Source organism: Lepidochelys olivacea, assembly GCF_965140295.1.
Source record: "Lepidochelys olivacea isolate rLepOli2 genome assembly, chromosome: 5".
In the NCBI taxonomy this organism is placed as follows: Eukaryota; Metazoa; Chordata; order Testudines; family Cheloniidae; genus Lepidochelys; species Lepidochelys olivacea.
The window spans coordinates 35,422,974-35,447,518 of NC_140415.1; the positions used below are offsets into that span (position 1 = coordinate 35,422,974).

The window sequence follows — 24,545 nt, forward strand, 5'->3', positions numbered from 1 at the left end:
AGGAGATTTACTAGTTCTAAAGTGTTGAAGGACATAACCACCAGAAACACTCAGTTCAATTCACTAACTAGATACTTTTCATTTAATACATCATCAGTTAGTAGCACATAAGGAAGGTAGTTTCATTTAGTAAAAAAATGCAATTAAATGCACAAAACCAGTTTTCATTTCCATCTAAATAGAGCTTGCAATAAATCACAGGTAAAAAAATATACATGCATAATTCACTTTCACATTAATTTAAATGAATGTGAATAAATGTAAAAAGCTACCTGCTAAGCAGGGGCATCATCACACACACACACACACACACACTTGTGTAAGCAAACAGTACCAGATTTAGTGTAAAGGGCTATATATTTAGTTGCAAATCAACACATTTGATGTTCATCAACCACCAATGGAGAATCAAATAAAAATGCAAAAAAGAGGAGATTTAAATCAATCAATTGCCCATCAGCAATCACCTGGAGTAGCAGTGGTACAGGAACCATTCATCTTTTTATGAACTAGCATGACCAGCTGCAAGCATGGAGAGACATTCCTGTCCCAGAGTCCCCACCTCAGCCCAGAGCCTCCCCTGCCCTAAGCCGACCACCTTTCCCCTCGCTAGCTGCCTAGCAACAAGTCTGGTTCCAGCATTCCCTTCACAGTGTTTTTCAGGTTTTATAATTTTGGTCAATCTGCCATTCACTTATGGCTCTCACCACACCTCTTTTCTGCAGTCTTCATCTTTCCCCTCATTATACTGACCCAGGGTGGACTATTTAAATCAAGTAGGAAATCATGATTTTGATGATAATCTTGTTTTGTATTTGTACTTTATTTTCTTAAAGGAAGGCAACCAGTGAAAATCATCCTGCCAGGAAAACCAGTATAGCTTAACATGCATTTCAGATCCTTAATTTTTACATACGTTAGAAAATGGTGACTATTTCTTATTTTCTAGAGGAAGATTAGCTTTTTACTGTTGGCTTGACAAATCATTTAAAAACTGAATTAAACAATATATTACCCCTAGTAGTGAACTGAACTATGTTTCTGATCACTAACAAAAATTATTAAAGATCCAGAAAACATTACCTATGAGGGAAGATTGAAAAAATTGGGTTTGTTTAGTCTGGAGAAGAGAAGATAGAGGGGGCATGATAACAGTTTTCAAGTACATAAAAGGTTGCTACAAGGAGGAGGGAGAAAAATTATTGTTCTTAACCTCTGAGGATAGGACAAGCAGCAATGGGTTTAAATTACAGAAAGGACAGTTTAAATTGGACATTAGGAAACTTCCTAACTGTCAGAGTGGTTAAGCACTGGAATATATTGCCTAGGGAGGTGGTGGAATCTCCATCATTGGGGATTTTCAAGAGCAGGTTGGACAAACTAGTTAGGGATGGTCTAGATAATAGTTAGTCCTGCCTTGAGTGCAGGGGACTGGACTAGATGACCTCTCAAAAGTCCCTACCAGTCCTATGATTCTATGCCCAAGATTTTAGAACTGGAAAGCCTCATTCTGTTCCTTTATGAATTAAATGTAAAGGGAAAACAAGCAAATTTGACTTCCAGACAGATTCTCTACTTTAAATAAACTGAAGAGGAAATATTCTCTGACCATCCAGAAGAGGCTACTGTTACCAAAAAGCTAGTTCAGCACTCCCTCTGCTCCCAGGGGCTTCGCCAGTGCCTTCCAGCAAGTCAGTGGTTGGATCGTCTTTAAAACATCATATGTAATGCCTGAATGTTTTCCATTTAAATTTAATGCTAGATTATAGTACATTTAGGCCTCAACATAAAATTGACAATTTAAACAAAATTAAAATTATCCATTCTGCCCTCTCTCCTCACCCATTCCCAACCAGCACAAATCTCCTTGCCTCTGACATCCGCCCCATCCCGACTTCCTCCTCTACAATTTGTTTTCTACTTCTTCACCTTGGCCATCTTCCTAGTATCACCTGTACTTCTCAGCTTACTTGAATCTCATGTCCTCAATCCCAGCCACACTTTCACCACCTTTGACTCACTCCTCAAACCTTCCCCTCCTCTCTCTTCAAAGGGTCTTACAGATTTCTACCAAAAGAAAAATTTTAAAAAAAGTCATGATCTTCCTTCCTTCCTGCCTTCTCTTAACACCTCCACTTGTCCCAAATCATAGAATATCATGGTTGGAAAGGACCTTAGGAAGTCATCTAGTCCAACCCCCTGCTCAAAGCAGGACCAACACCAACTAAATCATCCCAGCCAGGGCTTTGTCAAGCCTGACCTTAAAAACCTCTAAGGAAAGAGATTCCACCACCTCCCTAGGTAATGCATTCCAGGGCTTCACCACCCTCCTAGTGAAGAAGTTTTTCCTAATATCCAACCTAAACCTCCCCCACTGCAACTTGAGACCATTACTCCTTGTTCAGTCATCTACCACCACTGAGAACAGTCTATATCCATCCTCTTTGGAACCCCCTTTAAGGTAGTTGAAAGCAGCTATCAAATCCCCCCTCATTCTTCTCTTCTGCAGACTAAACAATCCCAGTTCCCTCAGCCTCTCCTCATAAGTCATGTGTTCCAGTCCCCTAATCATTTTTGTTACCCTCCGCTGGATTCTCTCCAGTTTTTCCACATCCTTCTTGTAGTGTGGGGCCCAAAACTGGACACAGTTCTCCAGATGAGGCCTCACCAATGCCGAATCAATGGGAATAATCATGTCCCTCTATCTGCTCACCCCATGTCAGCTCTTGCTCTCCTTTGTATCACTCATCCCCTCCCTTACTTTTAACATCTCCTCTTTTCCGGCTCTCTCCCATCACAGAAGAAACCTGTGTTAGTCTCTTCTATCTTAAACCCACCCTTGACCCCACTTACCTCTCCAGCTACCAACCCTTTTCCTTCTGATCTCTAAGCTCATTGAGTACACCAGTTAATCACCGTCAAATCCTCCTCCTTCAATTCAATCTTAGACCCTCTGAAATACAGCTTCTGTCTCTTGTACTCCCCTGTAACCACTCTAAGGATATGTCTACACTACCCCCTGAGTCAGCGGGCAGCAATCGACCCAGCGGGGATCCATTTATCGAATCTAGTCTAGATGCAATAGATCGACCCCCGAGCACTCTCCCACTGACTCCTGTACTCCAGCTCCACAAGAGGCAGAGTCAACGGGGTAGTGGAAGCAGTCAACTCACCATGGTGAAGACACCACAGTAAGTTGATCTAAGTACACTGACTTCAGCTACATTATTCACTAGCTGAAACTGCCTAACTTAGATAGATTCCCCCCCAGTGTAGACCAGGGCTAAGTCTTTAAGCACTCTTTCCTAGTCATGTCATTCTCAGCAGCAGTGCTCCATCCTCATCCTTGACCTGTCAACCACCTTTGACACTGACTGTACTCCTCTTGAAATATTGTCCTCTCTTGGCATCCATGAATATCCTCCTGCTTCTCCTCTGACCTCTCAAATTGCTCTCAGCAGTGTCTCATTAAGAATGGCCCTACTGGGTCAGACCAAAGGTCCCATCTAGCCCAGTATCGTGTCTTCCGACAGTGGCCAGTGCCAGGTGCCCCGGAGGGAATGAACAGAACAGGCAATCAAGTGACCCATTCCGTTGCTCATTCCCAGCTTCTGGCAAACAGAGGCTAGGGACACCATTCCTGCCCATCCTGGCTAATAGCCATTGATGGACCTATCCTCCATGAATTTATCTAGTTTTTTTTTTTAAACCTTGTTATGGTCTTGGCCTTCACAATATCCTCTGGCAAGGAGTTCCACAGGTTGACTCTGTGTTATGTGAAGAAATACTTCCTTTTATTTGTTTCAAACCTGCTGCCTGTTAATTTCAGTTGGTGACCCCTAGTTGTCCCCTATATGTCCTTTGGGGATCCTCCTCATTCCCCCTACCCCCAGCTTTCTGTGGGATTTCCACAGGGCTCTGTCCTTGCTCCCCTTCTTTACACCATATTTCTGGGTAATCTACCCTTTTTTCAAGCCTGCCTTCTGTCCATACTAAAATCTCTACCCATCTCTGACATCTCCTTGTGGATCCAGCTCAACATGGCTAACAGCTCTGAATCTCCTCCCCTATGCTTCCCTCCTCACCCCAGCACAGGACACCACCACTATCCTGCCTGTCACTCAGACCCTTCAACTTGGACCTCTCTCTAAGTCCCAATATCCAGGCTCTGTTTAAATCTTGCCGATTCTTTCTACAGAACATCTAAGATACAGTCTTTCCTATCTCTCCGTACAGCCAAGACTCCTCATGTCCATTACAGGAACATTCTTTTTTCTGGTCTTGACAAACGCAGTCTTGCTCCACACTCTCAATTCAGAATGCTACTGCAAAAATAAATAGTTTTCCTAGTCTGTCACTTTTGCCTTGTCACCCCTCTTTACATACCTCCCATAACAAGTTATTTGACCTCATTTTCAAAGCCCTTCACTGCCTATCAACACCCTACCTGTCATCTCTCATTCATGACTGAAGTGACAACTCTTGCCTCTGATCTACCCATGATGCAACCCTCCATTGCTCGCTTGTTAAATTTTCCAATAGGCACCTTCATGCTCTCTCCCATGCTTCCCCTTGTACTTGGGAGGAGCTCTCTGAACAAAAACATTAAAAAAAAAAGCCACAAAACTACCTAATCCTCTTTCAAATTAATCTTTAAACCTCCTTTCCCAATAAGCCTACAAAAAAAATTGTAAGAGTTACAGTGCTGGTGTGCTGAGATCACTGGCCAGGACTCTCATGGTTTCCTGGTACTCCCCTGTCTGTATTCATCTGTCTTAGACCAAAAAGACTGTTCCTGCCCCAAAGATCTTACACCCTGTTTTTACAGCAGCTAGCACAGTTGGGGTCCTGGTCCATTACTGAGGCTTCTACAGTCTATGGTGGTAATAATGTGATCTAATTCTGTACAAGTTTTTCTTCTATTGCCTACCCCAGCCCCACTACTTTTCAGAGCATGTGGAAGGTCTGTACATTTCCCCCTGAATAGAGCCTGTACTTGCCACACATGGCATAAAACCTACTTTTAAAATACCTTTGATTCTGTCTTAGTGACCTACTTATGAACTTACGATGAGCACAGCTACCACCGCTCCCTGAAGGAGTCCTGTCAACACGTCACTCCAGTGATGTTTGTAATCAGAAACACGAGAGAGACCCACGTAGATAGATGCGGCAATGAGACCAAATTGCGCTGTGGGACGTACAAGTCTTGCCCAATCTCCTTTCATTCTGGCCTGAAGATAAAGCTGAAAGACAGGAAGAGTTGTTATCAAGCACCTTCGAAGCATTTTTCATCTAGTTTTCATCTAGAACTGCTCAGCTGATAAATCATGGCTCCAGGTTACTCAAGTTTAATCAGAAGTTACATCAGTCAGTATTCACATTTCAGAAGTATAATATGATCCATACCCCTGAATATTAAGTTAGTTTGAAACAGCACAGTAGTTCCAGAATATCAAATCCAAGCTATGTTACTCTAGTGTAAATACTCAACAGCTCAGTACAATATGAATGCAGAGATTTCAGTATTAATTCAACTATAGTCTTAATGTTTTGTATAGTTATGCTACTCCCCACCCTTAGTTTGTTATATGTTGTGTAAAGGAATACAGTGCATTAGCCCTGATTTTGACAAAGGGCTAAATTGTTTCAGAACTATAAGCTTCTGGTACCAGACTAAAGCCATTTAAGGAGTGGAAGAAGGATCCCAGTGAACAGTGGAGATATTGATCTAGTCTATTTCTACTGATTAAAGCTAGCTAGCTCTTCATTCATTGCTAAGCCATCTTTTTAGGGTGTTAAAATGCTGTCAGATATAACTTACAGGGTTTCCAAAAAATACTTTTCTTACTCTAAACAGAAAGCAACAAAAGACAACAGCGTGAGTATAGAATACATAAGTTCTACAATAGCCATTTAAGCAGGAGTATACAGGCCTTAATTATCTACACGATTGCAATAACTATGGTGCTAAATAGAGCCTGCCCCTTAAGCCATGTCTACACTTACAACTGTACTGCTATAAGAGCGCTCATGTAACTGCATTATGCCAGTGGGAGAGAGCTCTCCCACAGACATCATAAAACCAGCTCAATGAGCAGCAGTAACCACGTCCGCAGGAGAGCATCCCCCTACGCAACAAAAGTTTGGCCGACATAAGAGCTAGTGTAGACATAAATAAAGCCCATATAATAATTTTGTAAATCCAGCATAAAATTCTGGTTCTAATTGCAAAATATAGCCAAATAGAAAGCTAATTTAGCTATTACAATGAAGGATACCAACATTCATCAGCTGTCACCACAAAACTACAAATGTGTTCAGGTTGTTTTGACAAAGTTTAAATAATTTGGCCACCTACATGTGTATTTACATCACTGGAGCTAAACTGTTACTCTACAGACTGCACCCCAAAAGTCCTGGAATATTGGAAAGTGATTCTTAGTGTGGGGGTGGGAGGGACAAAGTTTGTGGCCATTTTTTCCTTCTCCTCCCCCGCCTCACCTTCCCCCCAGCTTGTTTTATTTCCCTCCCCCCCCTTCTTTCCTGCCTCTTGGTAAAGCAGCTAGCATTCTGCTGCTTTAAAAAAAAACTACAAATGCACAGAGCCTGTGATGATAAATAAATGCATCTGATGTAAGCCAAAACCAAGTCCAAGCAGTGAAACTGAAATGCATTTTAACCTGCCTTGTCTCTAATTATTGCCTTTGAACAGCTGATGTTTTCTTCTACAGAAAGTGGAAATCGCCCCAAGCGGAAGAGGTTTTCCAGATTCATATTAAAATGTATTACACTCAAATATGACAAGAGTATTTTAAGCATAACCCAACTTTGTAATTTCATATCAGCCTGTCCTTAGATCACAGCTTTTGTGCTCCCTCCTGCAAACCCCCTTCTGAGTACAAAACACAGATCACTAGATCTTATATGTTACCTTCCCCATATAATCCACACAAGACACTGCCTTTGTCTATCACACTCATTATCTCTAGTACAGAGACAGGCTAGAGACCGCATGTTCCAGCTGAGAGGAGCTTTTCCTGGATCCATCCAATATACAGTTAAGAATCCCAATACCCGAGACACCTAAGAAATCTTGTACTGGATGTAAGCAAGAAGTTGAACAAGATTATCAAATTATCAAGATTAATATATTAATTATATATTTATATTATATATATATATATATTATATATATATAATTAATATTAATATACACCACAAAAAGTTTACAGAGTCACTTTTTAGTGATGTTGTTTTAAGCAAAACTCCTTGTTATTTTACCCCAACTATTCTGTACTGTGTTTTGTGACTTTAGTGTTCACAAGATTTTTTACAGGGCCTCTTCCAAACGCAGGAAATCTAAATGCGTTACGATATATTTAATAGGGAAAGTTTTGATTTTGCTTCATGGTACAACTTGAATAGTGACTGCTAGCAAACAGCAGCCATTTGGGAGCTCAGCAATAACTCACTTTGCAACACAAACCCATCTCGTCATAGGAAAAAAAGCACACTATTATCCTATCCTCTACAAGAGCTATACGAGAAATTGCTAATGGAACTGGGATGTGTGCTCAAGGTCTCAAAACAGCAGCAGCACTGGTCAACAGCTTAAATCTTGGTCTAAAACTTGACTTCATAACCTTGCAGCCCAAGATCTGAAGTGCTGTCAACTGAGCCACACAGGATTCATGTGCTACCATGATATACAAACCACCTAATGTCAATGCTTCCACAGCCAACTTCAAAAACCATGTGCATCTATTATAACCATTAAGTTTATTGTGCAAATAATGTACATTAAAGGTGCTACTTTCCAAAGGTAAATGTTTGGGGAATGTTCCATTGGTTTTTCAAAGTAACTGTTACATCATCACATTGGTATTTTCAGTCTGCTATAAACAGAGTGTCAAAAGATCAACCCTCGACAGAAATAACTTGTCCTCCCCTCCTCCCCCCCCACAGCAGGGTCAGGGTGAAATCAGTCCCAGAAAAAGACGCTATAAGCTAAGTTTAATCAGAGTGTAAATGCCAAACAGGTCCTCTTAGGACACAGCTTATTCTGCAGATAGGTTTCAAAGTGTGACTTCATTCCATGTTGCCATTATTTTGCCGCTGTGTATATTAACTGCCAGACAGAGCAATATAGTATGTGAAGGGTGAAAAGCTGTGTTTTATGTTACCTCAGCTTTCATACTACAATAGATTCAGTGGTTCTACATGGGCCACTGGTGGTCCATGCAGCACATGGTGGCCTACAGGGAGCTAGCTGGTCATTCAGTGCTAGCTCTCTTTTTTTCCTCCAGCTGCTGAAGTCCCCTGAAGACAGCTACATGTCCTTCAAAAATGTGGTCTATACTAGAAGAACATTTTGAGACACCCTGGTGCAGATTAGCTGGTAAGAGCTTTCATGGTCAGCCTACAGAAAGCTGAGCTAATGGTAAAATGTTGTCTTTGAACCTCCCTCAAGCAGAACATACTCCCAAAGCAAAATGCTGGCCCTTTTCTGGGTAACAGACAGCTGGCAAACAGGAAGCCCAGGTTTTATGTTTAAACAAACTTCAATTCCACATTAAGAAAGTAACCACTAGCCACAGCAGTTCAAGATTTGGAAGTATCCTATAACGATGTATAGGAGGCACACCGTTAAGTATGTATATTTTACTCATCCTAGAGCCTTTCTGAAGACTTGCACAGTGATGCCTACAGCAAGTATAAGAAACCCTTGAGCTCTTCCACGCTCCACAGCAGAACGGGACTCCACAGCAGTCCCACATTTTTCTAAGAGTAGGTTCACAACCTGGGAAGGAGGGAGAAGTCATCCCACACAGCACTTTCTTTTCAGTCACTTCACTGAAATGACTATCTGCTGGTGTAATTACTGTCAGAGAGTAACAGCTGCTGCTGTTTATCACAAGTGCATTTTCGGATATTAAGTGCTTGCGATGGTTATTTTTCATAAGCCAGCTGCTGCAGTGGCAAATTCCATGTTATTTTTATCAGGGTCATTCTAACTGAATTTAAACTTAACAGACTTAGCCAGTGGTTTGGGGGGAGGAGGGGGAAGGGGAGTTGCCTTCTAATCAATCACTCTTTAAAACTGAATTGAGCAATGGGAGCAAGACCTGGGTTGACATGAACAGTTTAAAACAGATGAACAACATTGCTTAGTGCACTAAAATAATCCTCTCACAAGACATTAAGGAATACAACTTCTCCCCTGTAGTCCCATAAATATACAGGTCTATGAAAGTTAAAGCCAATCCCACATAAAATATGTATCCTTGTATGCATCCATAGATGTGAATTTTACGACATTCATGGTTATAGTAACATACACTATGTATATAAAATACAGGCTTGACACGAGGAGTGTATCTGTACATGCAGACGACACGTCCCCTTTTGATTTCTTTAGGGCCCAATCCTGCTCCTACTTGAAGTCACTGATAAAACTGCCTTCAAATGGGAACAGGATTGAATCCTGCCCCCTTTGCTGTGTTTTCATTAAAGTGCAGTGAAAAGTTTCCTGCATAATTGGAAGCAGACTGAATTTCAGAGTTAAATGTTCTGTCACTGAAACTGTGGAACTTGTCAGTAAATTTCACACAGCATTACTGCAGAAAGTATGTTAGAGCAACAGGATTTACCCTGTGATTTACTACGGAGGTGTCACTGCATCTGAGAGAGATCAGTGTAAGAGAAAAAATACTAAATTAATGCTTAAATTCAGGACGCCATTCCAATATCTTAAGTAGTTCCACAAACACGTGTAGGTGTTGATTTGTCCATCCTCCCTCTCCTGCTCTCTTCTGTCCCTATATAAACTGTCATTATTAAATTACCTTAGAAATGGTAGGTGCCATTAACAGTGGTCAGCTCCCCCACCATGCTTTTAATTTACTAAGTTGGACACACACACAGATGTATTTTATAGAAGCTTTCACAGAGTATGATTAAAGAATTTTTAGCCATTTTTCACTTAATGCTTACCCTATAACGAAAATACCACACATGCTGAACACAAATTTCCTCCCAGCCTATGGTCTAATACTCCATTTCTAAAAATACTACGTAGGGGCTGAAAAACAGCCACTTTGAGGTTTTTTGCAAGAAGCCACAGACACAAATGGAAAGGTTTTTGCAACTAGAGAATTATTTGCTGCCGTTTAAAAAATGTCCCGCCCCCCTAAAAAAAGAGGGGGGATTTTAAAAATATTAGGTATTTATAAAGTTTATTTTAAGATGTGACTTCTGTTTTTCAGAGAGCAAAAACTGCTGAGATGGAATTCTGTAGCTCTACATAAGAAAATTCAGAAATCCTTTGAGAAAAATACTTTTCAAAAGACTGCAAATGTTCTTTTTTCAGACCATAAGTACAGTTACTTCATATAACCAAAAAAAAAAAAAGAAGAAAAATACAATAAAAACTTTACTTTGCTATACAAATATTACTTGAAATCATTAACCATGCAAGCCCCCCAGCTGCCTTATAATCCTGCCCTTAGGACACAGTGTTCTTTCTTGTCCACTAAGGCTAACTACTAAATCCAGGTCATGTATTTAAAGCTAGTTTATAATACTTCGTGCTTCTATAGTACTCCTCAAAGCCCTTTGCAAACATTAAAGAATCTGCAGAACAGAACAGATACTCTGCAACTGAACACTGCTTTGAAACAAAACCTAAGCCACACCATGAATTTCACATGGCAGAGTTCAGGTATTTCAGACGTCAGTCTTCAAGAGGTTTACTGTTTCCATACAAATTTACACCAAAGAGGAAATCTGGGAAGTGAATCTCTGGATTTTTCCTACTTTGCAGAAACAGCATCAATTAAAAAAAATAGAAGTTAGAAATACAGTAATTCCTCGCTTAAGGTTGTAGTTATGGTCCTGAAAACTGCTACTTTAAGCAAAATGATGTTAAGCGAATCCAGTTTTCCCCATAAGAATTAATGTAAGGGAGGGGGGGTTAGGTTCCAGGGAAATTTATATATACATGGTGGTGGAGTCAGAGGGTGGGCTATTTCCCAGGGAACACCTTACCGCTAAATGATGAACTAGCACTCAGCTGAGCCCTCAAGGGTTAACCCATTGTTGTAAATGTAGCCTTACATTCTACAAGGCAGCACGAATGGAGGGAGGAGGACAGCATGGCAGACAGAGAGAGACAGACAGACACACACACACACGCACATTGCCCCTTTAAGTACGCTGACCCTACTTTAAGTACACTGCCTTTTTAAGTAGATCAGCAAGTTGAGACAGCAGCTGCTGCCAGCAAGCTCCCTCCATCCTGAAACCTGTCCTGTCCCCCACCCTCCCCCACAGCTCTGTGGAGATGGGGTAAAGGAGGGGGGAGAGGGGGACACCCTGACATTAGCAACCCTCTACCCACCCCTCTGCACAGAAAGCAGGAGATTCCTGGGAGCAGCTCCAAGGCAGAGAGCAGGAACACTACCTGGCAGTGGTGGGAGGGACAGCTGAACTGCCCGGCAATTGATAGCCTACTGGGCGGCTGCCTGACAGGAAACTTAGGGGGGCTGCCGGTCCCCGCTGGTTCCAAGCCCCCACCAGCTAACTCCAATGGGCTGCTCTTCCTGCAAGCAGTGGACAAAGCAGGCTGCTGCTGAACAAGGTTATAAGGGAGCATTGCGCAACTTGAAACGAGCATGTTCCCTAACTGATCAGCAACGTAACAAAGTTAACTGGGACGACTTTAAGTGAGGAGTTACTGTACTTAGATGATGTGGGCATTATTGCAAAATATTGTCTTAAACCTCCCCCTCCCTGTTGCTCCTGGCTGCTGTTGGTTGCTGGGGCGAGCAGCAGAGGTTGGGCCCTGCCCCCCCTCTGGTGTCACCAACGCTGTGGGATCAGGCAGCCAGTGAGTTCCCCACCTTCCCAGGGGTGGTGGGTTCAGGCTTTGGGCTTCAGGCCTGGGGTGGTGGGGCAGCAAGCTCTGGTCGTGGGTTCCCACAAGTCCCCACTTCTGGTCTTTTATGCATGTCTGTCTGTCTCCCCACCCCAGGAGACACCCAATGGGAAGTTCTTCAAACAAAATAAAAGTCCTCTCCCCTCTTTCTTCATCTGAGAGAGGAGTCCATAAGCAGACAGAGACAAGGGTGACCTGGATATCAGGCCAGCTTCCTGGGTCAGCCCTCTGAGCTTAGTTTAAAATGGGGTCTACCTCCAGCCACTCCTCTTGGGACATACTACTTTAAGAGGTTGGGTCACACAGATCTGGGAGCAATAGGGCCTGCCACTGTCTCCCTCTTGATGGGTCTGTCTCTGCTGCCCAAGATGGGGCTGCCCTCTTCTTGTTCATCACTCCTTCCTGTGGCAGATTTTTCCTTTTAAAGCTTCCCCACCCTCCAGGCAGAACAATCCTTGCGGATGTGCCTCATGGATGTTGAACTGGCCCAGAGGAGCTCGTTAGTCTCCTTACTGTCAGTGTGAGGGCGTATCCCTTCACATGCTCCACCCCTCAAGCTGGAAAGGCTGTTCTAGGGCAGCGTTGGCATGGTACTTTCCCACCTGCTGTTGTGGTGCAAGGTATAATAGCATTATATATGGATTTAGGTCTTCAATTGTGTGAATCCAGCATAAAGGAACATGATCCATTACCAGAGAGAAGGGGCTACCCAACAGGTAATACCCAAGGGAATCCATGGTCCAGTTAATCTTGAGTGAGCCTTTTCTCTAGGGAAAAGCTTCTACTCAGGTAGAGGGCTGGGTGCTCTTCTCCTCCAAAGCCTTATGAGACAGTACAGTGCCCAGCCTGACGTCTGAGGCATCGGTGTGCAGTCTGAGCTCCCAAGAAAAAAATCAGGGCTGAAGAACACAGGCACCTGACATGGTCATGTTGTCAGTTCACTAAAAGCATCCTCATATTTCTCATCCCACTGGGTCATCTCAGAGTAGTTGCCTTTCATGAAGTCCGTAAGAAGGGCTGTGATTGAGGCAAAAACACGGATAAACCTGGTTGAGAAAATGCCTTACTTGCCTCTTTGTCTGGGGAATGTGACACGCTGTTAGGGCCTCTACCTGGTTGACCGCTGGCTTCACAAGGCTGCCTCCAACGCGGTACCCCAAATAGGTTACTTCATCTATGGCTATCTTACGGGTAACTCTGAAAAGTAAGTCCTGCATCCTGTTGGGCTTTTAATATTGCTTTTGAGTGCTGTAGGTGGTCTTCCCAGATAGGACTATAGACAATGTCGCCTATGTACGGGGTGAGGATCCTGTTCATAAGCCACTAGAAAGTTGTGGCACCTCCACGGGGACCAAAAGGCAGAGTCTTGAACTGGAAGTACCCAAAGGAGTGGAGAAAGTTGTTTTCTCTTGTGAGAAAGAGGATAAACGGATCTGCCAATACCCTTTTGTTAAGTCAGTAGTGCTCAGGTGTTTCACAAATCGCAGCTGCTGTAATAACTCATCTACCCTGGCACTGGGTAGGTGTTGAATTTCGAGATGGAATTAACCTGTCTAAAGTCAATGCGAACCCAAACCGAAGCGTCTGGTTTGGGAATGAGATCTGTGGGGCTCCTCCATTCACTTTTGGATTTCATAGTTATCCTCATCTCCAGCATTGCTCACACTTCCTCTCAGACTATATCCCACAACCTCTGTGGCAATGGTCTAGAGCTCTCCCTGACCAGCTGGCCTGGCGTGGTCTATAGATGATGTGGGATGAACTGCATTCTCCGGGGCAGGTGGAAAATATCATTGTGAAATCTGACAAATTGGAGGAGCTTCTTCCTTTGAGCAGGGCAGAGCCCCTCACCACCCCATACTGTTGTCAGTTCTTGGCTGCTGGGTACCAATGGGACCTGAATTAGGGTCCCAGGAGAGGGAGTTATCAGAGGGTCTCCTGCATCTTCCAAAGTTTGAGAAGATTCACTTGATAGATATTGATTTCTTTTCTCCTCCCTGGTAGTCTTATTTCTTATGACCTGCCTGACCACTTCAAACGGACCCTGCCATTGGGCCATTAATTTAGATTCTGCTGCAGGAGAACACGGTCATCCGGTTGGAAAGTTTGTAGTCATGCCCCTCTCTTGTAATTTCTTTCCTGATGAGTTGGGCCTCTCTCAAATTCTCTCTACCGAAAACCCCTATGTTTCTGAGTTGTTCCCTTCATTATAAGGCATATCGTAAGGCTTAAGGCCCCTATGTCTTGTTCCTCCCAATCTTTTCATAACAAGTCCAAGATTCCTCATGGTTGACGACCACAAAGAGAACCCTGTAGACATTTGCAGGACCTCCTTATGGGAAACAGGAGCGATGGGAATAGCTAGTCCCACTGCTTGCAGTTGTCGTCAACAAAGCATTTCACCATTCCCTTCAGCATCTTATTAAATTGCTGTACTAGGCAATCAGTCTGCGGGTGGTACACCTAGGTTTTCCAGGATGAGACTTTCAGAAGGGAACATAATTCATGAATTGGCTGGGAGGTGAAGTTAGTCCCTTAGCTATTAATATTTCTGGGGAAAATCTCACATGTGAGAAGCGCTTTAAGAGTTTCTAGAGCTATCGCTGTAGCTTTCATGGAGTGCAGAGGAACAACCTCTGGACACCTAGTTGCATAGTCGATCACTCATATATACCGATGCCCCAAGGCTGTTTTTTCTAGGGGCCTGATCATGTCCACTGATTCTCTCAAAGGGTGACTCGATCGAGGTCAGGGACCTTTGCGGCTGCCTCACTGACATTCCAGGTAGGAGAAACAGTATTCCCACCTAATGATGCACCTCTAGCCAGTAGAACCAGGCCAATACCCAATACAATGTCTTCTCTCTCCCCAGGTGTCCAACACATGGGATATCATGTGCAAACTGCAACATCGCCCACGGTACCTGTATGGCACCAGCAGCTGGACCCTCACCCACCCCAGCTTGCCTACCCCTTTCAATTGAATACAAGCACTCCTTTTTGAGCATGAAGGGCAGATACTGCTCACCCAACAAAGGCTAAGTTAGGGTGGTTCCTCTGTCCTTGCCCAAAATTCCCACGCTGTAGGAGGGTTTCCAGGTCCCAATTGCTTACCTCTTCTTCCGCCCCCCCCTTTTATTTTAAACCCCTTGTACCAAATGTGGTTATACCTGCATTCTCCAACATTTGTCAGGGGCAGGGGCTCCCTCAAGTCCCCTCTAGACCCAACTTCTGGTCCTTTATAATGTCTCTCTCCCCCCGCCAGCAGACACCCAAGCAGGCTTTGGCGGGCAAACAAAAGAAGAGTCCTTTCCCCTCTTTCATGGGAGAGTGGAGTCCGTAGGAAAATAAAGAGACAAGGGTGACCTGGATAACAGGCAGCCTTCCTGGGTCAGCCCTTTGGACTTAGTCTAAAATAGCTACCTCCTGTCTCCTTGTGGGGCGTACTGCTGAGGCTGGGTCATGCCACTTCAGGAGCGGTGAGGTCAGTTGCTGCTCCCTCAGCTGGCCTATCTCAGCTGTCTGAGGTGGAGCAGCCTTCTTCCTGTTCACTGGCCCTTCTTGTGGCAGGTTTTTTCTTTTAAGCTCCCTCTCCCCCCTCGCCCCCCGGCAGAACAAGCCTTGCAGTTGCACTTGCACCTTGGTGTTGGACAGATCCAGAAGAGCGAGTTAACTTCCTCTCCGCCAGAGTGAGGGTGTGCCCCTTCACAAGCAACTACAACTGGGACTTGACTGAACACTGTGGGACCTAGGGCTGCCCAGCTGCCCCTTGAGGCTAGACAGACTCTTGCCCTGGGGAAGAACGACAGACAGGTTAAGTCAACTGATGCAGCAGCTCTAGGCCATAAGTAAGCCCCTTTGTTTTCAGTTTAAACCAATTTTTACAGAAAAATTCCCAGGTTTTACAAAAAAGTACTATTCAGTTTTCCAATTTTCACCCTGCTTTTGTATCATCCAAATACCAAAAAAAAAAAAATCCCACCTTGTTTTATTAGGAAAATATAACACATTGCATGAGATGTATGTATTATGATAATACGTTAGTCTGTGTGTATATGCAAAGCTGCCTGTTGAAGTAAGGCTATGGATCAGTCTAGAACAGGGGTGGCCAACCTGTGACTCTGGAACCACATGTGGCTCTTCAGAAGTTAATATGCGGCTCCTTGTATAGGCACCGACTCCGGGGCTGGGCTATAGGTGCAAACTTTCCAATATGCCTGGGGGTGCTCACTGCTCAACCCTCGGCTCTGCCCCAGGCCCTACCCCAACTCCACCCCTTTCCCCCAAGACCTCTGCCCCTTCCCCTGAGCCTGTCACATCCTCATTCCTACCCCCTCTCCACCCCACAGCCTCCATGCCATGAAACAGCTGATCACAGTGGGCAGGAGGTGCGGGGAAGGTGCTGATTGGCCGGCGGGTGGGAAATCCTGGGGGTGGGAGGAGGAAGTGATGGCAGGCTGCTGATGTATTACTGCAGCTCTTTGGCAATGTACACTGGTAAATTCTGGCTCCTTCTCAGGCTCAGGTTGGCCAGCCCTGGGCTAGAAGATGCACGCAAGCAAGCTCTGAAATGCATATGCATCTGAATGTACTGATGAATCTCACGCTCACCACATACACATTTCAAGCTGTTAGCAGACAATGGTTTAAGATCTGACACACTAAAATGGGAAGAAAACGAAAATCTGTATTAGAATGTTTCAGAGCACAAGGAAGTATTCAAAAGTTTAAAAAAAACAAAAATAAAAACAGGAGAAAAGGATGAAGTTGAATGTACGTGCTGCAAACGATGTGGTCCAATTATTAAATGTAAATATTTATAGGCTAATAATTTCTAAATCTACAACAACAAACTGTTTATTCAAATGAAAAGTTTTATTTGGGGGACTAGAGACACTGTATATTGTTTTCTTAAATTCAGAGGTGACGTGTTTGGAGTTCTGTTTTAGTTCTGCAGCAAACCACATTGTTGAATGGAATTCAAAGCATTAATTTACTAAATACACCCCACCCCGATATTTACCCAGAAAAATTAATAGTTTTTTGCACTGATTTTCACCTCTTTGTGTTGTAGTAATAAACACTGATAAATTAAATTAAATAAAAACTGAAAATGAAGGGCCCAAGCCATAAGGGATTGCCCAGGAGGGGCTACAGTCCCTGCCCTAAGGAGCTGCCACAAATGGTGGCCGGAGGGCTATGTTGACTCTGACGGGCAGTGGGGTAGGTATAAACCCATCCTTAGGGAGGGTTTTTGTTTTTAAATGAAAAAATTTTCTCATCAAGCAGCCCCTGGCAGGGAGGGGTGCAGCCAGTAAGCCACCAAGGGAATTTTCTCCTACAGATTTCAGCAGCTTCACAGGAAGGGGCAGGGTCTGCCCCCATGACCTCTCAAGTCTTCCGCTCTCAGCCAGTATCCCTCAACAGAGCCCTGCTCCAGCAGGCTTAGAGAGATTTGTAGGAGGGGATAGAAAGAGGTAGTTCAGAAGCTATCGCTGTCTTCCTATGGATATTATGAAGTTTGCTGAAGGGGAGAAGACTCACCCTCCACCTACTAGGACTTTGCGGAGGCTCCCAACAACCCAAGACTTGACTTGTAGGTACATGTAGGCAACCAATGAATGACTAGCCCTCCTAAGTCTCCCCAGGAGTCTAATAAGAGAGTTGGTTATTGACAGGGGGACAGAGGGAAACCACAAGTCTAAAGTCTTGGGGGGTACCCATGAACCTGTAAGGTGCATGGATTAGCTACAAGCCTAATGCATGATGTGGAGTTCAGAGGCCTCATAAGGTTCCAGCAGATGAAGCGCTCACAGGGGGCTGAATAGCCTGTAAAACTTTTGGAGGTGGGAGAGCAGAGATCTCCTTCCCTAGAACTCCAGCTGGAGGATGCAGAGCAGCAGGAAGCAATCAAAAGGAATGCAGAAGTTTTTTCATCTCTATGCACCCCTCTTTGCTTCTGAGGGCCTACAAGTCTCCTGCTAGCTGCATTCCTCACCAATAGCCATTGGTGCAGACCTTAAGAGAACAGCCCCACTCCTGTGAGCATTAGGAGAGTAATAGGAAAGATTTCCACTCCTACGCATTTCTTGGGCTCTGCAGGAAGGAAGCTGTAATAGTGAGTGTCCACAAAGGGTTTGCAAAAAAGTGAGACTCCTCCTTGCAGACCTTCAGGCAGGGGTTCTCAAACTGGGGGTTGGGACCCCTCAGGGGGTCATGAGATTATTACATGGGAGGTCACAAGCTGTCAGCCTCCACCCCAAATCCCCCTTTGCCTCCAGCATTTATAACGGTGTTAAATATATAAGAAGTGTTTTTAATTTATAAGGGGGGTTGCACTCAGAGGTGTGCTATGTGAAAGGGGTCACCAGCACAGAAGTTTGAGAACCACTACCTTAAGGTGTCTGTCTGTAGCATAGAGACCTCGCCACAGGAGGGTGGGTGACAGTGTATTTAGCCAAAGACCTTGACCTATAGAACAAAGGAGCATTTTCCCTTTGCTTTTCTCCTAAAGTTTGCTGGACTAGGCCTCTTGTGGACCTCCTATGGCTTCCTGAAACAGGGGCTGCTTCTTCTGTGGGCCCTAGGACTGTAAAAATGAAGGAGATTCCAAAACAAAAAAAGACTTCCAAGGTGGTTATGTAACCACCTTGGAATTAAAAAATAAAATCAAGAAACCCAGGGAATTCAGAAGTAGGGTTGCACTTCTCAAACAAAGTGCTGACTCTCAAACAGCAATAACTTTCATTCTGCCCCAGTAATAAAAAGACAAGCAGCTTCTAAAGTCCATAATCCCCACCTCCCCCAAAAATGACTGCAGGTTAATGCAAACGTTCCATACATCATAACTTAGAACAGCACAAAATTTTATGCCACAGTGTTGCATATGTGCATACATACAAGTGCTCTGAGCACTTTCACAACATACCACTTCCATGATACAGCTCTAGCAGAGACTGATGTATGCAGTTTACCACATGGGCACCTCTTTAAGCTCGATCTGAGACAACATATTAAAATGAAATTAAAAATTATTGCTACATCACCATCTGTTCCCCCTATAATTTCACCAACACTACACTCATAATGGAAGTACAAAAAACAGAGGCTCAAGAATTAGGGTTTCATTACACCATGTTGTAAAAACACAGGACAGAGTTAAGATTGACTGACTGAGTGAGTCAGTGCCCTATTTGAGAAGTACAGTGTGACAGTTAACTCTAGATCTTCTGGTTTTCTACCTAAAAAAACCCTTCATTCCTGAAATGCCACATGCTCACAGTACTGCTGGGTGTCCGCAGTGTTAGCTTCATCTTTTTGTGGGGGATACAACTATGCTTTGCAACACTTCAGTATTAGTTTGCCTCAGCTTTTGTCCTCTCTGTGAAGCAACCGCTTAAAAAAAAAAAAAAAAAAAAAAGTATGTATATCTGATATCAGCCTATCGTATCAGAACAGTAGTAAGTCATCCTGACCACACAGGCAAGAGAGAGACTCCAGGTGATCGATTCTGTGTCAGCCAACACATGCTGGAACATATTCCAGTATTTCTCTCATCTTTACCAGGTGTGAATCATCCACACAAACCACTTCTGTTACTAAGCTAGGGACTGGACTCATTTAAAAAAGCCCCACCAATAAAAGGTAAAATAGCTTCGTACTGGAAGTCCAGCTGAAAATGCTTGAAATTTTTTTCAGCTGACTGTGCAAAGCAGAAATTGCTTCTCTGAACAGTACAATGGACATGAGCTACTTAGTTAATTACAAATGCAAAGTTTGGCCATTTCCTAACAGCAGAAAACAAATACCACATTTTCTTAGTGGCTGAAGGAGATAAACTCTTCTGTTGTGTCCATCAGGTCACAGAGCCCTGAAATAAAAGGGAGGAGTGCACTGCAGGCATTTTAATACCACAGGTCACTTCACAAGATCCCCATCACTGCTGATAACCATAATTCCAGAAGATCTGCAGATAACTTCTCTTTCAGTCACGTCAGGATAGCTACTGAGCAGTAACTGTTTAACTAATCTGGATCAGATACATGAAGACAGCAATGGTTTAACCAATATAAGGAATCTAAACGTACCTATATTAATGACTACCATTTGGTGGGGCAAATGTCAACCTAGCCTCCTGACATAGTTGGTTCTCTCTCTCCAATGTAAATATTTACATTTTCATCTGTGCTCCAGAACCATGCCACATGTCTTCACAGTCCATGGAGCTATCTGCACCAAGAAATGTCTTTATTCATTGCCAAGGACAGCTAGGTCCTCAAATATGGTGCAGACATAAGGCCACATTCTGGGGACCATTTCCTTCTCTAGCTAGCAAAATTCACGGGTGTGCAGCAGAGCTGTAAACCACTTTGGGTATGTCATCACTAGAGAAAACCAGGGCTCTTACTTGGGTGTACCTCTAGTCCCCCTCCTATCCACACACAAAACCGTCTCACCAATTTTAATGGGGCTTTCAAGCTGGGCTAGCTAGCATGGCTGGGGGTATGGGTTAGAGCATGGATTCTGTTTTCACTCTGGCTGGAACCCACCCCCTCTGCAGCAAGGACACAGGCTAAAAATATATACATCACTCCAGTGGTGATAGTCATCCAGTATCTTCCTACCATTGCCCCTGTATACCCAAAAGGAGAGACATGTTCTCTCACAAGTCACTGGGAGAAAAATCAGAGCATCTCATCTTACTGCAGCATAAAGAACCATAGGATATGCCCCTAGGAGTCCTAGTGACACACACAAGCAAGTACAGCACCTGTAAGGAGGCAATAACTTGAACAGGGCTTTGCAGTGTGGCAGCACACAGCTGGAGTAGGCCAAGATGGGTGCTGATCATCCGGGGTAACTCTGTAGTGAAGACGCACCCTTTTATAGCTCTTTGAGCCTCAAACCACAGGCTGGTCCTGAGGATACATTACAATAGCTTCAGGGCTGCTATAATTTCTGCCAATTACAACAGTCCCGAAAGGGGCACTGGGGCAGCTGGAGCACAGCAGAGCTCTTACGACACTCCTATCACACTACTGTGTCAGGACTGGGGAGAAAGTGAGACATTCTACCCTATGTTGACTCTACACCACTTCAGGGGTTCCCTCTTCAAGGGGAACCCTGCACAACTGATTATACTGGATTTCTAGAGCAGGCATATTAGGGGCCGGAGGCTAGCCCATAATCTTTAAGAATCTGCATTCATTTTCAGATCCACTCCTCTTAAAGATAACCAAACCATTGTGCTTGAATTTGGAGTTCATAAAAATGAATAGTTCATTGCATCAGGTTTCACACCAGAAAGAGAAAGTGCTGGTTCAGTAGAACAGATATTGGTGGTAGAAAGAAGAGAACTGAGGCTCTCTTTTCCACCCCTCCTCTCATGCAGGAGCAGCGCCAGTTTTGCTGGAGAAGAACATGGGCCCATTCTCCCTACTGGCTAGAAACGGCCTGGGAAAATAGTTATTGTGGTCCTGCTTACATCATCAGGTCACATGGTTCACATGGACTCTGTCGCTGCTCCAACTCCCTAAAGAGTCCACATCATACTCTGCTGCTGGCAAAAAAGAGTTCCAGTATGAGATAATAGCTCAATTCAGGGACTAGTACCGCTGGCTAGAGCCAAACTTATGCACACAGCTCCACCAATGAAACTCAGGCACCTATTCTGGCCCACGACCAGTTTGAGCAGAGCCAGCAGTGACTGCTTTAGCAATATGGACAAATATCCACTAAAAAGAGACCAAACTAATCTAACACTAGAACTAGACTTGATGCCTGGAATGCAGCATGTTGTGCCAAGTAGCCTCACTGGCTGATAGATACGTACAATAGAAACTCTAGTTCTAAACAGCAGCTTTCTCTATTCTATTCCTTTATGGTTAGGAAATTGTATATTTATGAGATAAGAATATACTCTCCAGAGCTGTTTTTCTGCCCAGTTTATGTTGGAGGATTATATGAACTATTTTACTGAATGTTTATTGAGGGTTCTTCAAAGGCTTTGTTTCCACCAAGGAAACATCAACAAATAACACACTTGATCATCCTTAATGCATTAACATTGGATATATGATAGTAAAATTTGTTTAACCAATTTTCTCCTTGATTAGAGATAACTGAAAATCGATTCCCTGAATAGGTGGTCTGGAGCAATCTGCAGCGAAATGCATTCTTCTAGCGGGTTTGTTCTCATGTCAGATATATTAGACCTTATAGGAGTTCAAGGAAAGATTTGCTGTACTTAATGGGTTTTAAAACCCCAGCAATTTTGGACACAAAACTAGTTTAAGTCTGACTTCTGTGTAGAGTCCCGCAAATCTGCAGCTATCCGCAGACCACATTTGCGGATTGGATGTGGATACAAATTTTGTATCCACGCAGGGTTCTACTTGTGTGATCTACTTTAACAAAATAGTTTCCTTACACTTTCCTATTATAGTGTATAAACCCCAAACGGCTTTGGCACAAGGTCAGGCAGTCTTTACTCCAAGGAAACAGCAATTTCAGCTTCAGCTATAAAGATATACAAGTTACCATGGTGCTTGAGACACTCTGAAAAAGGTATTCCCTCTGGTGTGTGCCTACATTTTGGTGACGTATCAGTTTGTTGCACACCACACTTGTGATTAGATAGATGATGGCAGAGAACTGCTTGCCCATGATACTCTAAGAGAAGAAATGAGTCATCTGTATAGTACTTGATTTTTTTCTCATGGAACAATATTTTGAATAAATACAAATGCTAGAGAGCAAGAGGACAGCTGTGTATTCACAGGCATACCAGTCCAACTCACATGTCAAAGTAAATATTTCTTTTCCTGAGCAAGTAAAACTCAGCACAGCTGCCCAATTCTGTCCTACTAACCAGAAGTTAAACTAAGGAGAACGGCCTCAAGCTCCCAAACACACGCTTTCAAACAAACCTATTCATTTTGAGTAGGTTAGATGGCCTCAGGATATTTTTTTTTAAAGCCCATCGTAGGCACAAAATTTATATTTTTCAATAAGAACTTCAGATCTTCCAGCTCTTCCCACTCCCCTTTCTGAACTCGAAATTCCCTGTTTCTCAGCCCTACACCAATGCCTTCATCTTGCCTGACAGGTGAGAGACTAGATTCCTTTGGGGACTCTGTAATACTCCTTAATTGTCCATATGGAATACTTGTACATTGTTCACTTTCTTGGAAACTCATGCAATCCCTCTGCAGGCTCCTGCAGTTTGACGGTAGTGTGACAAGCTGTACTATCATTAGGCCCCCCAATCAAAACATTTTTTTCCTGTGGTCTTCAGGAAGTCAGGGGCTCTCTTACATTAAAGTAATAAGAACCACAATGGGAAAAATAGCAAACTACTTAGCAGATACAGTTTAGGAAATTAAACATTCTCTCCCATTGTATATAATACATAAAGCAAAGATGAAAAACTGACTCACAGCATATATTTCTGTGTACATTTCCCTCACTATACCATATGACCAAACAACATGCAAATTTAGAACAACAGACTCTTAGAAATGTAGGGCTGGAAGGGACCTCAAGAGGATATCAAGTCCAGTCCTCTGTGCTGAGGCAGGACTAAGTAAACGTAGACCATCCCCGATAGACATTTATCCAACCTGTTCTTAAAGACCTCCAATGACTGATTCCACAACCTCCCTTGGAAGCCTATTCCAGAGCTTAAACTACCTTTAGTTAGAAAGTTTTTATTAATATTTAACCTAAAATGTCCCTTGCTGCAGATCAAGTCCATTACTTCTAGTTGCATCTTCAGTGGACGTGGAGAACAACTGATTAAATCCTCTTTATATCAGGTCCCCACCTTTAGTCATCTTTTCTCAGGATTGAACATGCCCAGTTTTTAGCACCTTTCCTTCATTGGTCAGGTTTTCTAAACTTATTTTTGTTGCTCTTTTCTGGATTCTCTCCAGTTTGTTGACATCTTTCCTAGAGTGTAGCCCTCACAACTGGACACAATACTACAGGTAAGTCCTCACCAGTGCCAATTAGAGTGGGACAATTACATATAACGCTCCAATAAATACATCCCAGAATGGTATTAGCCTTTTTTGCAATTGCATCACTTTGCTGACTCATTCAATTTCTGATCCACTGCAACTTCCAGATTCTTTCCAGCAGTACTACCATCTCACCAGTGATTCTCTATTTTGTAACCATGGATTTGATTTTTCCTTCTAAGTGTAGTACTTTGCATTTATCTTTACTGAATTTCATCATGTCGATTTCAAACCAATTCTCCAATTTTTCAGTCATTTTGAATTCTAATCCTCTCCTCCAAAGTGCCTGCAGCTCCTCCCCATCTGCACATTTTATAAAGCACACTCCACAACATTATCCAAATCATTAAATTAAAATATTGACTAATACAGGACCCAAGACTGACATCTGTGGGTCCCACCTGATAGGACCTCCCAATTTGGTAGCAAACCATTGATGACTACTTTTTGGGTACAGTCTTTAAATCAGCTGTGCTCCCACGTTATAGTAACTTCATCTAGACTGCATTTCCCTAGTTTGCTTATGAGAACGTCACGTGGAACTCTGTCAAAAAGCCTTACTAAAATCAAGTTATATCACATCTACTG

General features: G+C 43.3%; 1 protein-coding gene across 2 annotated transcripts in view; it reads right to left on the reverse strand.

Annotated features, from left to right (window-relative positions):
• PLPP1 (phospholipid phosphatase 1) overlaps nucleotides 1–24,545 on the reverse strand; it is a 137,114-nt gene that overhangs the window by 1,330 nt on the left and 111,239 nt on the right. For both annotated transcript variants that reach the window (XM_084629349.1, XM_084629348.1), the window contains exon 5: nucleotides 5,070–5,246. In XM_084629349.1, the coding sequence (XP_084485475.1) occupies nucleotides 5,070–5,246 (177 nt within the window). The remainder of the gene's footprint in view (nucleotides 1–5,069; nucleotides 5,247–24,545) is intronic.